This window comes from Petaurus breviceps, unplaced genomic scaffold, assembly GCF_028583685.1.
Source record: "Petaurus breviceps papuanus isolate PSGF00001 unplaced genomic scaffold, PetGlider_PUasm1.0 90887, whole genome shotgun sequence".
NCBI classification, from domain to species: domain Eukaryota; kingdom Metazoa; phylum Chordata; class Mammalia; order Diprotodontia; family Petauridae; genus Petaurus; species Petaurus breviceps.
The window spans coordinates 776,331-794,560 of record NW_027187370.1 but is presented as its reverse complement, the minus strand read 5'-3'; the positions used below and the strand labels follow the sequence as shown (position 1 = coordinate 794,560).

Sequence of the window (18,230 nt, the reverse complement as noted above, 5' to 3'; positions counted from 1 at the left end):
TTTGCTTCTGCTTTCAATCTGTTGTTATTTTTTTTTTTCTGATCGAAGCATAAGAAAGAAATCCAGACCCACACAGAAATGTCACTGGAAGAAGTAGGAGTACTTTAAAAGCTTTTTCAGATAATTGTGGCCATTCTTCTTTGGTGACTATACCAAAGCTTGTCCTTCTTAAAGGACAGTTGCAATGTGGAATCTGAAACACTATCAATGAATGAATGATAGTGAGAAAGACAAATAATATCTTAATACTATTGTGAAAATAGTTTTGACTTTGTGGAACCCCTGAAAGGTTTTTGGGGACCCCATAGGTCCATGTACCACACTGTGAAAACTGTTATGGATAAAGCTTTGGATCTTCAGTAAAATGTAGGCTCCTGGAGGACAGAAACTCTTAAAATTTGTCTTTGTATTTTCAACACCCAGGATAGTGCCTTGTATTTAATATGATCATAGGACAATTGAACCATAGATTTAGAGACTTTCTAGCACAATCTTCTCAGTTTATAGATGAAGAAACTGAGGTCCCTTAATATTAAGTGACTTAGCCAAGTCACACAGATAGTCAGTGAGAGATCCAGGCATCAAACTTGGGTCCTTTGACCCCAAATCCAGAGCCCATGAAAGATTTAAGAACTCTGAGCAATGCAGTGATTGGCTAGTGTTCCAGAGGACTGATGATGAAGCATACTGCTTACCTCCTGACAGAGAGGTAATGAGCTAAATTTGCAGGATGATATACATTTTAAAAAAAGTGGCCAATGTAGGAATTTGTTTTGCTCATTTTTTCTTTTCTTCTATGGGGGATGGTGGTATAAATGTCTGTTAATAAAAAAAATTAATAGAAAAGACAAAAAAAAACCCATGCCCAAAATGAATTGATTGAAAGTGAGTGACCAAAATTTCTGTTTTTTTTTTGGCAGACCTTTTAGAATGGGTCCTTAGCATATTGTCAGTGAAAACTGCCTTTTAAGTCCTTAATTTATGTGAAGAAAAATAAGCCCTACCAACATAGAAGAGGAGGCTACATCCAGATTTTTCATAATAAAAAAAGTTTTTTGGGAGCATTTTTTTTGGGACATATTCATATGCAACAGTAAGTTTGAGTGTTTGAAATACCACAAAATACTAAGACCCAATCTGTTTGATCTGCAACAGGAGGAAAGTTTATTGACTGACAGCATGGCTAAGAAGTGAAACACATTTTGCAAGTTTGCACTTGGCAATAGAAAGCCAAAAGGAAAGCAGATAGGGCCTGAAAGAGCTGATTTCTCGTAGGCTGCTCAGACTGTTTCAAAGCTCCAGGAGGACTCGTCATTTCATTCTCTGGCCGTCTGAGCATCTGCTTATTTAATTTTCATTCCAGAACTGTAATTGGCTTGAGATGACACCCCTTGGCTACTAGTGGAGTCTTCTTTCCTCATCCTGGTCACTCTGATTTTGTTTGACTCTTAAAAAAAAGCAGCAAGAATTGGAATAGATGAAAGTTAAAAGACTTATGCTTCCTAATTATGTTTTAAATAGGTTTTGGTTAGAATAGATGAGTGCTTTACTCATGATTGATGCACAGAAAGGAAACTGGGAAAAAAGACACTTTACCTTCCTTCCATTGGTCCATGTCTGAGTCAACAGATTGTAGACCTCTTGATACTTCTCTCTTGCCTCTAGAACTACTGGAAAAGAACCATTTAGAGAAAGTATTATCACCAGTTATTTAGTTAAATAACAGCAAGAACTTGGTGCTGGATTCCAGGGAGGGGGCAATCTCAGGAATTTTTGTCCTTGAAGAGCTTAGATTTTATTGGGGAGAGATATCATTTCCACTGATAAATACATGCAAGATAATTTGAGCTGAGAGAAAATTCTGAAAAAATCATGACCTGGAAAGATTTCATATAAAAGTTGGCACATGCATTGAATCTTGAAGATAAGGATTGTAAGAAGTGGAGGTAAGAAGAGATTGCTTTCCAGGCATGTGGTATAGCTTGTTGTATTCTTATCAAAGATATGGGAGGAAGCTGATATAACTTCCTTACGAACATAGTGCCTAGTACATAGTAGATGCTTAAAAATGCTTGTGGATTGGTTGATTATTTAATTAGACTGTGTGTATTCCTTCTAGGGGATGCCTTATTTCACCCTACTATAGATATTTAGTTTCAGGGGCCAGAAACATCATGAAACTGAGTGATTGATAGTGCTGAATTTCACTTTTAACTCACCTTCCCTCTCCATCAAGCAGGCTGCGGTAAGTCTCAATCTCCATCTCCAGGCGGGTCTTGATGTTCAACAGCTGTTCATATTCTGTGTTCTGACAATCCACCTCTCCTCTGATCTGGCAGATTTGTTCCTCCAGGCTGCTGATCTGAAGTTGCATTTCAGAAAGCCGGGCCACATAGCTTGCTTCGGTGTCTGCAAGGGTGCCTTCCAGGGAGTCTTGCTACAAACATGTGCATGCACACACACAAAATGTCAAAATGAAATCATTGCAAATGTAGGAAAAATGTTTATAGACATTGAAAATATATATTATGTCTCAGTGGTGAAAAGTATCTCCTTGATACCTCAATACACTGCATCCAACACAAGGCAAGCTATCCATAAGGACCTATGATTTCATTGGAGATTTAGATCTGTAAGAAAGCCTTAGAGACTTTTAGTCCAATCCTTAATTTAGGGGAACTGAGGGCAGTTTTCTTTTGGGCAGGACTTAAACCCAGATCTTCTAGACCCCAAGTCTAGAACTCTGACCACTAAACCAAAATTCTTTTATAATGGGTCATGAAAACCAAGTGGTATAAGCTTTAGTCCTGAAGTGCCCTCCTCTCTGTCTCCTAGCACCGGTATGAATTTTGCTCATATTTAAGGAAAACTTCACAGGACTCCTGTATGGAAGCATTATGTAAACCTTAAAACTACACACACACACACACACACACACACACACACACACACACACACACATACACACACACACACATATTTTATTGGCAAAGGAAATTCCCAATGGAGAAACTCCCTCTTCTAATGCTGCTCACTAATGCTCATACAATGGGAGTAATAAAAGAAGCCCCTTTGACTGCTGGATTGGCGACTGTGGTGTCTGCCTTATAGAGCATGTCTGGGAATGGACTTTTACCCTGAATCCTTTATAAGTATATGTGCAGCCAGAAGCTGCTAGCTCATCCCCATGGTCTCTTTCACTAGGGTCTGTGTCAAAAATGATGAGCCACTTAGCAGCAGAATTAAAAGAAGATACAGCTTCTATATATTTAGCTACAGATTACCTTTGCATTTTATCTCTTTACCAGCAGAATAACAGAAATGTATGGAAAGCAATTTCAAGAAGGTTAAAGTCAGGTCTGGCATTCACCTACCATGGTCATTAGCGACTGAAACTCGATCTCCAGGCTCTGAAGAGTTCGCTTCAGTTCCAACATCTCACTCTTGGCTGAGTCAGTTGCTCCCACATCAGTGGAGATCTGTGCTTGCAAGGATGCACTCTACAGACACATGGGAAGCAAGAGAGCATGGAACAAAGGATGTGTGAATTGCCCGTCTCCAGTCTTTGCTCTCTGATAGCTCAGTCACTGCTGACTTACCTGCTTGCGGAACTGCTCTTCCGCCTCTCTACGGTTCTGCTCAGCCAGCTCCTCATACTGGGCCCTCATGTTGTTCAGCAGCTTTGTCAGATCTGTTCCTGGAGCAGCATTCATCTCCACGTTGACATCCCCATGATTCATTCCCTGTGTGCTACTCATTTCCTGGCAAGGGGAAAAAGCAAAGGCCACTGTAATAGTGATGCTGGCATGGAGAAGAAATCTGTGTGTCAACTACTAGACATATTGGGGAGGAGAGGGAGTGTCATGGAGGCCCACAGATGACAGCAGGAAGGATCTGGATAGATTGGAGTGAACTTTGAAGGAGGGCAGAGCAGGATGGTGACAGGGGGAAGGTTATGGTAAAGTTTACTCAGATGATGATGGGCAGAAGTGTGGCAACAACAGAGTCTAGAGCACCTAGCAGCAAGCTACCTTCGTTGCTGATGCGCCCAGAAGATCCTAGGGGTCCCGTGAGGTTTGACTCCCTAGGCTAGGAGGCTCATGGTGGGAGTGAGGGAGGTGGGAGTGAGGGAGGCAGTCTGTTTAGGTCAGTGGGAAGGTTACCTAGGCAGAATGAGACCTTTGGTTGCAGTGGCCTGATGCCTGAGGAAGGGAGCAACTATGGGGTTGGGGGAAGGACCAAGCTTCCTGGGATTCCAGTGGTTGTCCCGTGTTATTTCCAACTCTCTCACTACCTCTTCATGATTCTTCTTGAGATAAACCAGCTCCTCATTCAAGCTTTCATACTGCATTTTCAGATCTGATGTGGTCATGTTCAATTCATCAAGCACTTTGTGAAGGCCATTTATATCTGCTTCCACAGACTGACGTACGCAAAGTTCATTTTCATACCTTTAAAAGTGTGCAGAATGTGATTTTCAGTTAGTTGAATTATTTTGAAAGCTTTCAATTTCATCTACAAAGTATTCATAGGATTACTATTACTCTAGGGGTGGAAGGGATCTCAAAAGCAATCTAGTCCAACCCTCTCATTTTTCAGATGAGCAATCTGAGGGCAAGGGAAGTTAAATAATTTGTCCAAGGTCACACGATGGTTAGCATGTTCAGAAGGAGGATTTGAACACAGGTCTTCTGACTCTTCCCATGCTACCTTATCAACCTCATAGTTTACTCAGAGGAGTATCAAACTCATCATCTTCTTATTTCCCACCTTATGCACTGATGCATAATAAAGTTAAAAAAGATGGTATAATTTTAGAATGTCTTTAATAGAATATACATTTCAATTCTTTAGCAATTTCTTCTTATATAGTGTTGTCTATATTTATGTGACCAATTAATTAGATGCTATTGGTTTTAGAGTCAGAAAAGACATTAGAAGTCACATAGAATTTTCCCTCTTATTTTGGAGATGAAGAAACTGATGCCAAGTCTATGTTCTTTTTGCTACATCATCCTTCCTCTGACTTTTCACTAGAATTCTCTAGTCCTTGGCATATGAAAAATAATTATTTTACTAGTTTTAAAAAACTGCTATTAGAAATAATAATTAAAAACAAACTCACTTCATTCTAAAGTCTTCAGCAGCCAGCCTAGCATTGTCAATTGGTGTGATGATCTTGGCGTTGTCAATGGTGGCTGCAATGATCTAGAAAATTTTCAATAACGAGGGAAAAATAAAGCTACATATTTTAGGATACCACATAGCTCCCTGGTGTTAGTTTATTAAGGTAGCCTTAGTTAAGAAATACTTTCCTGAAATGTAAAAAAAAACTTTTTTAAGTCAATATCTGTATTTTTGATATTTTAGATAATGAAATTGAAATTTCTGCAGTACTTCAAAAGATGCAAAGCAATGAACATGTATCATCTTTTTTGAGCCTCATGACAACCCTATGAAGTAGGTCCTACAGGGATTTTTTTTTGTATTATCCCTGTTCTGAAGGTGAGGAATCTGAGGTTCAGAGATTATGAGATTTGCCCAAGGTCACACAATCAGTAAAACACAAAGGATTATGTGACTCCTGACTCCAGGTCCAGGAAGATGAATATAGGAATGTAGCACAAATAACAATTTTCACATGTATAACATATTTTCATCTCGCATTATATTACTACATTATACCATTAATGTCATTATTATGTTATGTTATATATAACTAATGTATAGCAATTTTCACATAATAAATTTTCACATTTTAATTTTGTAGGAAGCCTTTTTTGGAGTCCATATCTATGATTTCACTGATGTTGGGGAGCTATCTCTATGGAAACTTTCTCTATCTAAGCAAGTTAGTGACCTATCTATAAGAAGGTTTAAGATTGTTGCATGGGATGCTGAGAGGTTAAGCAGAGTACCTAATATCATATAGCTAGATAGTGCAGTGGATAGAGCCCTGGGCCTGGAGTCAAGAAGACCTGAATTCAAATCTTGCCTCAGATGTGACTGTAGGCAAGTAACTTAACCTCTGCTTGCCTTCTATCTCTCATAGTTGTGAGGATAAACTCAGATATTTATAATAGGTTTTGTAAATCTTAGAGTGCTATAAAAAATGTTCATTCTTATTATTTGTTAAAGACAGGACTTGAGATCAAATTTTCCTGACCTCAAGGTCATGCTACCCTTTGTACAAAATATTATTATAGCAAACATGAATAAATCTATTACTTTTGCAATTTTTATGGCATAGAAAAAGAAGATATTGAGATTATATCACTTTACCTGGTTTCTTAGATCTTCAATTATTTGGTAATACTTGTCATAGTCTTTCTTGGACTCAGCATCTTCAGTCCCAGATTTATCATACCATTCTTTGATTTTGTTCTCCAGATCAGTGTTGGCCTCCTCCAGAGCATGGACTTTGTTCAGGTAGCTAGCCAGGCGGTCATTGAGACTCTGCATGGTTTGCTTCTCACTTCCAGAGAAAAGGCCCCCATCACTGGCACCAAAACTGGCAGCAGAGCCACTGCTCACAACACCAGCACAGTAATTGTAAAAGCCTCCACCAAAGCTAGTGCTGGAGCCTGAGCCACTTCCATGGCCTCCCATTAGGGAGCTGCTACTGAACCCACCTCCGAAGCCCCTGCCACTGCCAAAACCTCCACTCATTCCACAGCTGCTGGAGCCTCCGAAGCCCCGAGCAGAGCCACTCCCCAGGTGACATCTGCTACTACTGCTGAAGCTGCTTCCACTGCTGCACACTTTGCCACAACCACTACCTCCAGCCTGGGAAGAAGCTCTCAAGAGGCAAGACATAATGTATTCTGGTCAGCCTTGTTCCAGGAGTGAGAAATGGGAGTGAAGACTGCCCTGATCAGGACATCCTTATATACAGAGATTTTGGGTGTTTCTTTGCTTCTTTCAATTCCATCCCTGTCCTTTTACCCCTTAATCCCCAGTGGATGAATTTCTCATAATTAACCTCACCCTACTGGGTCAATTGATACTGAAAAAAAATTAGCAAGGGTGGGGAAAAATTAGCATCATTATTATACTTCAGCTTGTGAGCATCCCACAAGCTGTTATTTCTCCACTTTTCCTCCCTACCTTCTATTTATCTGAACTGTATTGTCACACATTTCCTAGTTTTATGAACTATTCAAGTGGGCTTTAGAGCACTGAAGCCTCCCATTTCTCCTGTGCCACTCAGGCAAAACAATTATACACGGTGTCAGAATTAGTCAGAATCCAATTTACTGCACTTAGTAGTGAGTCCTCAGGCAGATTCTTTTTTTTTAATCCAGTGATAATTAGAAGTAGCATCATATGCCTACCCTTTTTTCATTTGGGGGCACAAATGAAATGAAACTCTCCTTGAAAAAGGAAATGTAAACCTGACTTTGCAAATTTATGGACTAGCTTTAAAAGCAAAGACTGTTAGGTCAGGTGAAGTCATTTATGGAAGATGTCTATTCTATTTGATGGTTTCAATCATTATAGCAAGATGTAGAGAGTGGGTTGAGGTGAATGGACCCTTTCGGAGCCTTGATCTTGGCATCTTTCTTTGATTGTCCTTACTCACCTCCCAAAAGAACATTTCATCTGCTTTGGTTTATCCATAAGCATTTTTTTTTCCTTTTTCTTCCTGTTCTCTCCTTTCTATGCAATTACAATTGTCAGTTTTTATTCAGAGGGATTGTTGTCCTGCTTTCCCTCCTATATCTTGTCATTTCAGTATTGTTCAATAGCAACAATGAATTTTCATGAACACTTGAGAAGGGTCTACTATACCTATAATGTTATAGTAAACTCTAGGAGAGGATGAAATATAAGATATAGTACCTTCTCTCAAAAAAACTGCTAAGCAGGTGTGTATGTGTGTGCATGTGCGAGCGTGCATGTGTGATGTGTATGTGAGGAGTAACACATCAATATTAGAAGAAAGAAAGTATTGAGTACCTAATAGAGGTGTAAAAAAGTATTATGTATAGTCTGAGAAAGGAAAGCTAATTTCAAATTTTGATGATAAATTGGTTCAGTGCTAAATTCCTGGGTTTTCAGATTAAATTTGAAAATAATACTGCTCTGGAAAAATTTCTGGACTTGCAATCAGAGGACCTGGATTCAAATCTCAGCACTGTCATTCTCTACCTGTGTGACTTTGGCCAGTCACTTCAACTTTCTAGGACTCATTTTCCTCATCTGTTAAACAAAGGAATTGCACTATATGACCTCAAAAGTTCCTTCCAGATCGATGTGTGGCAGGTTTCTCTTTTTGGGAGGCAATTGGTGGAATCTTTTGATTGGTACTTTGTTTTCTTTATTTGAAAGTTTTGGGCAGCTTTTGGAGGGGGTATTCTTTACTATATTCTGGTATTCAAGTTTTTTTATTTGTTATGTCTTCCTTGGAAATGCATGATATTTGTTGTCTCTGAACATCCTCTCTTCAAGGCCTGTGGCTTTGGCTTATGTGGCTATCAGTGTCATTTCAAATTTGTGCTTCTTTTTTGCCAGATTTTCCTCCAATTCAGTATTTTTGTGCTCCAGATCTGTTATTCTTTCTTTCACTTTTTTTTTTTTGATAAACTCACTACTATGGAATCAATTTTGTCTAATCTGTGAACTATTTTTCCTTTGAAAACTATGTATTCTGATCTTTGTTCTAATTCCAATCTCTTATTAGATTTACTTGTCTTTTGAACCATTCTAGAATTTCTTGTGGTTTGTCCATACTGTCTTAGGAGTCCACAGGATTCTGTTTGGGCAGGCTTTGGTTCACTTTCCTTTGTCTTACAATGTTTACAAGAACTTTATATTCTTTTTGTTTGTTTGTTTTTTGGAGGGGGGAAGGTAAGGCAATTGGGGTTAAGTGACTTTCCCAAGGTCACACAGCTAGTTTTTGTGTTAAGTGTCTGAGGTCAGATTTGAACTCAGATCCTCCTGACTCCAGGGCCGGTGCTCTATTCACCGTGCCACCTAGCTGCCCCTTTTATATTCTTTTTGCGGATTTAGTACTCATCCTTTCAGTTATAGGATCATCTCTGTTGATTTATCTGTTTGTGCTTTAGGTTTTAAATTAAAATGTCTTCTTTTTGAAATATTTAGTTGTTCAGCCTCTTATGTTCCATATCACTCACTTTGTGACTTCTCTCCCTTTGAGAAAGAGACACTCTGGGGCTGTACTACAATTTGCCTTAGCTATCTCCCACATTTCACAGCCTTGGTCTCTGACTTAACCAGCTTCTGGCAGGATAGAAATGGCCACATCTGGACTTCAGTTTTTGTCTTTCAGACTAGGTATGGCCATGTATATGGACCCCTGGGTGTCCTAGTTTTTCCTTGGCTCTTGTCCTTTCCTTCCTCAGCTGGCTTGAATCAATGTTTGTCACTTTTTTTTAAGTGTTGGTGGAGGTCAGAGAGGGTGTTCTGAATTGAGTCCCTGCAGACTTAGGAGTCCTCTGTGTGTCTTTGTTAAGGGAGGAACTAGTGGTCAGCCCACAGAGGAGCCATGGGTCTTGGAAGTCAACCCCGAGTTAAGATGAAACAGGACTTTACTTGGACACTTGGTATTGATTAAGGAGATTGTTATTATTGTGACCTAGGGGTGGATGGTGTAGTATTTTCTGCTACCTTTTAAGGATTTTTTGTGCTAGGAAAGACCCTAGTTTGGGAACCCCGGATTGTGTAAACAAGTATTCTGGGAAATGCTACTGAATGCAATGATATATGCTATGCACCATATGACATAGTGAGTGTTATATATATATGTATATATATACATATATATGTATATATAATGATATGTTTTGCTTAAGGATGTTGCTATGAATGTTATGCTTTACTTTATTGAACAATGTTTAGTTCTGAATAGAGAGTTCATTATACTAGGCAATCAAACCCTCAAAATTATTCAGAGCAGCAGTCTTCAAGTGTGCTGCTGTGATTGGAGTTACCTAAGGTCATAGCCTTATTCCTACGTAAAATCTTTCTTGTGTATGTCATGGCTTATCAAGGCATAGACAGGCCTCTGGAGTTCCTCTCTTTTCCCTGAGAAGTGTTGACTCTTTTGCTAATAAATTCCACCCACTGTCACTGAAATGACTCTTACCATGAGCTCACTCTTTAGACAAACTATGCACTCACTCATCAGTGTTCTCTCACTACATCTTACAACCAGATCCTTCCCACTGCATTTGCTAGCTCTTCTTTCGTGTTCCCAGGCCAACTTTAACCTTTCTAAGGTCAACCATTCTCTAGCCTACTTCCTGATTCTCTTAATTAGACAACTTCTTCCCTTTGAAGCTTCTGGTGTAAACCTTTCTCCCTTCTCAGCCCAATAAGTTTCCAAACCCTTCACAGTCGGAAATATGTTGTATTTAAGTTGCTGTCTCCATATTAACACCTCACATGGCCATAGCATGGGATCAGTAAATACTGAATTGAATTATAATCCTCCATTCTTGGAAATGTTCCTGCATATTATTTGCAAACTAGTTGAATTACTTTGAAAACAGTAATTTTTAGTTTGAAATATCAAACACAAAGTGGTTAATGTTTTTTGGAACATTGAAACAGATTATGAACAAGATTTTAAACTTTTAGTTTTATAATCTATTAGTTCAGTCCTTTTTTCAGTGATGTCTGATGCTTAGTGACCCCATTTGGGGTTTTCTTGGCAAAGAGACTGTAGTAGTTTGCCTTTCCCTTCTCCAGATCATTTTACAGAGAAGGAAACTAAGGCAAACAGGATTAAGTGACTTGCCTAGGGTCACACAGCCAGGTCAGATTGGAACTCAGGAAAATGAGTCTTCTTGACTCCAGAGCTAACACTCTATCTTATAATCTACTAGAATTCACATCAAAAGGAAGTAGACCTCAGCTCCCATGTAAGCACTCAGGTTAATCAGATATCAAATATAGGTTAGGGCATGAAGACCACGTGGGCTCCCTAGGTCCTCAGCAAATAATACCAATACTCAATAAATAATACCGATTGTATTCATGTGGCCTTAAGGCCACAGGTTCCCCACCCTTGAAGCTTTTCTTCATCTGATAACACGAAATCTTGACATACAAACTCACAGCTATCAAAACTACTTTTTCTATCCATCCCCTTCTAACTGATGTCTATTTCCCTTAGTACCCATACAGTCTTCTGTAGTATTGCCCTGGTGTCAAGTCAACAATCATTTATTAGGCACCTGCCATGTGCTAGACGTTGTACAATAATGTTAATTTTTAAAGTCAATATGTACCTGCAGGGATTCTTATGTATGGTTTAGTGACCTGCTTTTCCTTCTGAGTTTGATGCTGCTGGCCTAGAGTACCAAGATTTGACTGGAGCAAATAGAATTAATTGTAGTCAAACACCGTGCTCAAGAAAAGAGTCTGAAGAAAGGAACTCCTAACCTTGGTGTTACTTCTGGAATTTGCCTGGTCCTCTCCCCATTTAACACACTGGTGGTTCAGACATGGTCCTTTGCTCTTCTAATCTCTGTAGAGGCAGGTTAGATGTCAGATCGCACTTATGCATGCCATTCTTAAGCCATGTTTTGGTTTATCAGGACACAGATAAGGCTCCTTAGACAATACGTTGAGGGCATATTTTATGTATGGATCTAAATGAGCCCTTCATATAACTAGGATATGAGATCTTTATCAGAGAAACTTGCTATATAATTTCCCCCTAGTTAACTGTTTCTCTTCTAATTTTAACTACATTGGTTTAATTTGTGAAAATAGTTTTTAACTATATGTAATCAAGATTGTCATTTTCTTCTGTGATCCTCTCTATCCTTTGTTTGGTCATGAACTTTTCCCTTTTCTTCAATGAGTTTCTCTCTCCCTCTCCCTCACTTCCTCTCTCCCTCTCTCCCTCCTCTCTCTCTCTCTCTCTCTCTCTCTCTCTCTCCCTCTCTCTCTCTCTCTCTCTCTCTCTCTCTCTCTCTCTCTCTCTCTCCTCTCTCTCTCCCTCTCTCAGACAGAGGGCTTCCTATCTTATCCAGAAAGTGCAATGGCTACTCATGGACCTGATATGAATGCTGAGCAGCATGGATGTTTTAACCTGCTCCATTTTTTTCCAACCTGGATTGGTTTTGCTTTGCTTCTGTATCATGGTTGTCTTTTCACTTCCAGGGGCTCACCATATGGATGTCAGGCTTAGTTCAGATACCCAAAAACTTACTCTACTGTGACTCAGTGCTCCCAAACTCAAGTGATCTACCAACCTCAGCCTCCCCAGGATCAGGGGCCTTAGGAATATGACACCGTGCCTGGCTTCCTTTTTTTAATCGAATATAATTGTTATTACATTGTGGTAAGTAAAGAATGTGTTTAATATTTCTCCTTTTCTTTGTTTATTTGTGAGATTTTTAATCCCCTAATACATGATCAATTTTTATACATATATACAGATGCCATTTGCCTCTGTAAATGGTTTCTCTTTAACATTTTTTTTCTTTCTTGCAGTGATTTCCTCCCTGTGTCTTCTTCTCAGAGATTCTTTCTCCTCTCTTTTACCCCCTGTGGTGCATGAAAAAGTCTTAGATAGACAAGTTATTGCAAGTGAATCTGTTCAGCTTCTATAAGTGTGACAATGATATTAATGTGAGAAATATATTTTATTTTATTTTATTTTATTGGTATTCAGAATCCAGTGTGGCTTCTATTTTCCTCTGTTCCAAAACAAATGCCACCTCTGTAAAGTTTTGCCTTTTAAATTTGGAGTTAGATAATTTCCCCTTTGTAATATTATTTTTTGTTGTTCTGTCATTTTTCAGTTGTGTCCAACTCTTCATGACTGCATTTGGGGTTTTCTTTGCAAAGATTCTGGCATGGTTTTCCATTTCCTTCTCCAGTTCTTTTTACAGATGAAGAAACTGAGGCAAACAGGGTGAAGTGACTTGTCCAGGGTCACACAGCTAGTGTGTCTGAGGTAAGATTTGAACTCAGAAAGATGAATCTTCCTGACTCCAAGCCAGGCACTCAGTCCACTACATCACCTAGCTAGCCCTATAATATTCTACTGGCTTAGTTTAATTGGAAAAGAAAGATTTCTTGGGGCGATTTAAATTGTTTTCATGATGCAGCAGGATAGATTAAAGCATCATTTTTCCTTTTTAAAAAAATCCTTGATGAGCAATTATTTACCTTTTAGTATAGTTCCATCAGATTTGCTTCACCTTTATACACCATCAGTCAAGTTCTACAAAAGTTATAATTAAACCACATTTCCCATGAAACTTATCCCTCTTTCCTGTGACTCTCCAACAAGAATGCTACTTTAATTAGGGTAGTACCTTTGGTTTCTTTCCATGAGTTTTTCTTAATCCAATGAATATTGTTTGTTTTACCAGATTTTGCACATTAATCATAGGTAAGGGACTGAATGTTCAAAGCCATATTTTGTAAATGAGGTGATGCCTGTTAATTTTGTCGTGTCTACCTATTTATTCACATACTTTTGTTATTGTCTGCATCAGTGAATTCATTGACGTAGGAGGCTTCCTAATGAGGGAACTCACCCTGAGCCACGCAAATGAGCAACTGTTCTACAATTCATAGTCTTAGAGAATTGCCTGGGACACTGAGAGGTTGGGTGATTTGCTTAGGGTCACCCAATCAGCATTACTCCTTGTAGGTTCAATCCCTCAACTTGTAGTCACTCTTGTGATTTAAGAATGGCGCCCAGGCCAGCCATCTCTTCACTTCCCACCTAGTTGCGCTCCTCAGTACTTTCCCATTATGCTTTAGAAAGCTCTTCATCTTAGAAGATCACTCACACTTTGATTTGAAAGTGGAGAGTTGCCCCAGAGCCTCCATTTAAGGTGGGTTCCCAGGCAGCCATCTCTTCATTTCCCACCTGGCTGCATTGCTCCATCCTCTTCCCTTCAAATCTTTTAGCTTTCTTTTGTGTGTTGTCTTTCCCCATTAGAATGTAAGCTCCTTGAGGGCAACTCCTCAGAGCTCAGCACAGTACCTTGCATATAGTAGGCAATTAATAATTTTTTATTGACTGACATGTGTTGAATGTCACCAAAGGGTGGATGCTTATTACTCTTAGTATAACATTGAATTTATCAGGCTCCTAAATAAGATATGCCATTTCGTAGAGCTTATGGGTATTTTCTCTGACTGTCTTTCCTGCTTGGAATACTCTCTCCTGACTTCCCTGGCTTTCTTCAGATTCCAACTAAATTCCCACTTCCTACAAAAAGCCTTTCCCAAGTGTTTGGGAAAGTGCCAATGGCCCCAGTTAGCTTTCCTTAAAAGAATTTACTAAGATAGCAAAATAGTAACAGTTGGTACAAAAATGTTCTCCTTGATGCCTGGGTCATAGTCTAATGAAAGTATACTTAGTTCCATGGGGAGAGTGAGTTTAAACCTAAGGTAAGAGAGGAGAGAAGCACACTTGTAGAATACACATGTGGTAAGGGGGAAACTAACTCTCCAGTTACTAATTAACTGTCAAATCTAATGACCCTTTCTTGATCCTCATTCTTCTTGACCTCTCCATAGGATCTGACCCTTTTGACCACATTCTCTTGAATTCTTTCTCCACTCTGGATTTTTGTGATTTGGATCTCTCTTGGTTCTCCTCCTACACAACTAATTGGTCTTCCTCAGTTTTTGGATTTCTGTTGATGCCACAGTTACTGTGTGTCCTAAGGCTTTGTCTTGGGCTTCCTTTTCTTTTCATTATATTGTATCTTGCTTAAGGATCTCATCAGTTCCTGTGGGTTCAATGATAAAATCTTGTAATTTATTCTCTGTAACATCTCTTGTATATATACTCCTCTCTACCATTCTAGTTCAGGTCCTCTTCTTCTCTTAACATGGACATGCACATTAGCCTCTCTTTATCTCAAATTTTATCCCATCTTCCACACAGCAGTGATTTCCCTATATAGGATAAGTCTGTATCATCACCCCTTCTCCCCCATTAAACTTCTGTAACCTTCAAGATCAGTTATAAAGTACTTTGTCTGGCATTTAAAGCTCTTTACAACTTTGCGCCTTCCTCAGACTCCCTAACCTCCCAATTCCTTAGTGTCCTTAAATTCCATAACCCATTTCTTCACCCCACCTCAGCAGACATAGGGATGGTCATATGTACTAGAATCACACTTCCCTAATCAAAAACTCATCTTTTTTATGCTAACCTCCCATCATTATAAATATCTCTCCCTATGCCTCTCTCCTAAATCCATGATTTATCCACATTGTCAATTTCTCTAATGTAAATGCTCATGCTGAATAGTGATACCTATAAGCCTAGTAGAATTGGCTCCACCACACTCCTGAGCACTGTGTTGTAGAGTGGGGTTTTCTTGGGAAATATTTTTGCAAACCTTTATTAGACTTACTGGGCAGAATAATTATGGCTTCAGTGTCAGTCTCTTATTTTGAGATTTTTCTCAATACTGTACAGATACTGGGTGCATTAGAAGAGGGGAAGGTAAGAATTGGACAGCATGACTTGATTGCTGAATTCTGTGAAATGAAGTCTTTAATATAAAAATCAAGTGAATAGCAAATAGTTTGCATCATGTTTTGTATCTGAAGAAGGTAGACATTTGAACTAAAATATCATCCTTGGCTACATCTGAAACATGCTTATTTGTGAATTTATTCCTTTTTTCTTCTTATTTTAATTATCTTAAGGGGCAATTAACTGAATAGAATTCAATCTTTTTTTTTTGTTTTTTAACTCCTTGAACCTCTAAAACTCTAGTAAAATCTTTTGGAAAATTGCCAAATCCTTAAAAGTTAGCTGTCTTGAATGTTTTAATTATAAACACTTAGCAAATGATTATGTCAGTCTATTAAGGATAAACAAAAACCACTCAAACACCAGGTAAGTCTTAGAGAGTTGCCAGGAGCTCAGAGAGAGTAAATAAACTTGTCCATGTTTACACAGCCAGTGAGTATAGGAGACAGAACTGAAACCCAGGTCTTCCAGACTCCCAAGTCCAGTGCTCTCTCCAATCTTCCATGCTGTCCTCACCATCATATGTACATATATTCTCTTTGTTCTATGGTTGAAAGAGTTCTTAGATTAGGTCAGTAATACTTGAAGAGTAAGTTGTTAGAAAAGTGTCTCTTAAAACTTTAGAATCCCAAAGCACTGATTTAGGTGCTGCGGCTGGAGACGAGCCTAAGCATGCTCTTCTAGCCCCGAAGCCAAGAATCTGAATAAGGATGCTGCTGGGCAGGAATGTCAGCAGGGCTGCTTGGGCAGGGAGGGAGCACAGGGCTCAGTATGGCTGTGAGGAGAGGCCTGTCCTTGTCCCTGTCCCTGATATATTTGGGAACATTCCTTTTTAGCAGCAAATTCATTGGGATTGAATTATCTTCTTTGGCTCTCCCTCTCCCTCTTTCCCTTCCTCCCTCCCCTCCCCCCCCTTTCTCTCTTTCTCGAGTTTCTTTGTTTTCCTGCTGGTTCTCATTTTTATTGGCTTGATAGTTTATTAGCAGCAGAAGATTTTCACTTTTTACTCGCAAAGCCACAGCTAGTAATTTTGGGAGAAGCACTATGAAACATAGCCCAGACTGAAAATAGTTGCACAAAGGGGGCTCTTTAATTGGTATTTAAGTTGAGGGGAGCAGGGCTTGGAAAGTAAACTCAGGCTTCAGGACATAAGGCCCTGGGGAAACCATGAAGCTATTCCTATGGGAAGGATCTGAGAAAAATGTGGTGGGAAGGGGCTCAATTGGGATGCAGCTACTGGAGGGAGGAAGCATGCCTTCTGGAAGATTCCTATTTTCACTAATTATTTTTGCTAATGAGGTGATAGACTCAGTTGTTTCTGTTGTTTTGAAGGATCATGAATGCTGACAACTCCCCTTGAGTTTGGGGGCATCCCAGTACAAAGTCAGTTTCCCCTTCCCTAATTATGGCTCACTTAAAAATATCACTGAAATGATAGATATTTCTAAATATAATCCCAATTAAATATGACATCTTAATTTCTTTTATTCTTGTTCTAAACCTCTTCTCAAGTGATTTACTACTATCTCCCTATACCCTTCTCAGCAGAGTACTTCATTTCAACCAATTTCCCCTCTTCACCTCCCTCTCCTTCCTAATTACACTCTTCAAATCATTTCAGTATCAGCTCCCACCATCTCTTCTCTTCTTGCAAACACCAATCTCTCTTTTTGTTCCCTTCATCCCACACTTCACTGGCTTGCTCTTTCAGTCACCCTCTCCTCCTGATTATTAAACTCTCCTCATCCACTGGCTCTTTCAAGCATGCCCAGAACTTCTCTATCACTAAAAAAACCCCCAAAACTTTCACTTGACTCTACCATCCTCTCAGACTATCCCCTCATTTCTCTCCTCCTTTTCATAGGCAAATTCCTAGAAAAAGCTTTCTAAACTTACTGCTGCTACTTTCTAACCTTCCACTTACTTCTCATCTCCTTGTATTCTGGATTCTATTCCCACCATTTGACTAAACTGCTCTCTCTGTGATCATTAATAATCTCTTTATTGCTAAATTTGATGGTATTTTACTCTATTCTTATCCTTCTTGGTCATTTTGGCATTTGCTGTAGTTCACCATGTTTCTTCTCCCTGTTTTTTTTTTTTAATACTTCTCTTTCCTGGTTCTCTTTCCTTCTGTTTTGTTTACTCTTCAGACTCCTTTGTAGGATCAATCTCTCTGTTCAATCGCCCTAAATGTGGTGTCCACCAGGCGCTTTCCTGGACTATATTCTTTCTTGGTGACTTCATCAGTTTTAATGTGTTCAAATACATCCATGCTGATGGTGCCCAGAAGCTATATGTGTGTGTATGCACATATATATGTACACACATATGTATATATTATATATTTTCTCTCTATAACTAGAGTTATCTATAACTATATATAGTTTTATATAGAGAAACTATATATATACACATATGTATATATATATATTTTCTTTCTATAACTATATGGAGAGTTATCTATAATTATAATTATATATAGCCTCTCTTCTGAGCCCCATTCTCATATCACCAAGTGACTTTTGGATGTCTACCACTATGCATCCCACAGATATCTCAAATCCAGTAGGTCTCAAATGGACTTTCTTACTGTCTTTCCCCCTCAATTCTATCCTTTTTCATAATTTCCCTATCAAAGACACCACCATTCTTCCAGTCACCCAGGTTTGGAGTCTAGGCTTTGGCCTTGACTCTTCCTTTTCCTACACTATCCATATCTAGTCAGTTGCTAAATCAT

At 39.0% G+C, this 18,230-nt stretch overlaps 1 protein-coding gene across 1 annotated transcript; it reads right to left on the bottom strand.

The window, feature by feature from the left end:
• Positions 1–1,140: 1,140 nt before the first annotated feature.
• LOC138150738 (keratin, type I cytoskeletal 24-like) lies at positions 1,141–6,816 on the bottom strand. Its single transcript, XM_069074182.1, has 8 exons — positions 6,283–6,816; positions 5,126–5,208; positions 4,295–4,451; positions 3,600–3,761; positions 3,375–3,500; positions 2,220–2,437; positions 1,597–1,670; positions 1,141–1,447 (listed from the first exon to the last, which is right to left on the bottom strand). The coding sequence occupies exons 1-8, from the start codon at positions 6,814–6,816 to the stop codon at positions 1,344–1,346; spliced, it is 1,458 nt and encodes a 485-aa protein (XP_068930283.1). The 3' UTR covers positions 1,141–1,343.
• Positions 6,817–18,230: the final 11,414 nt, after the last annotated feature.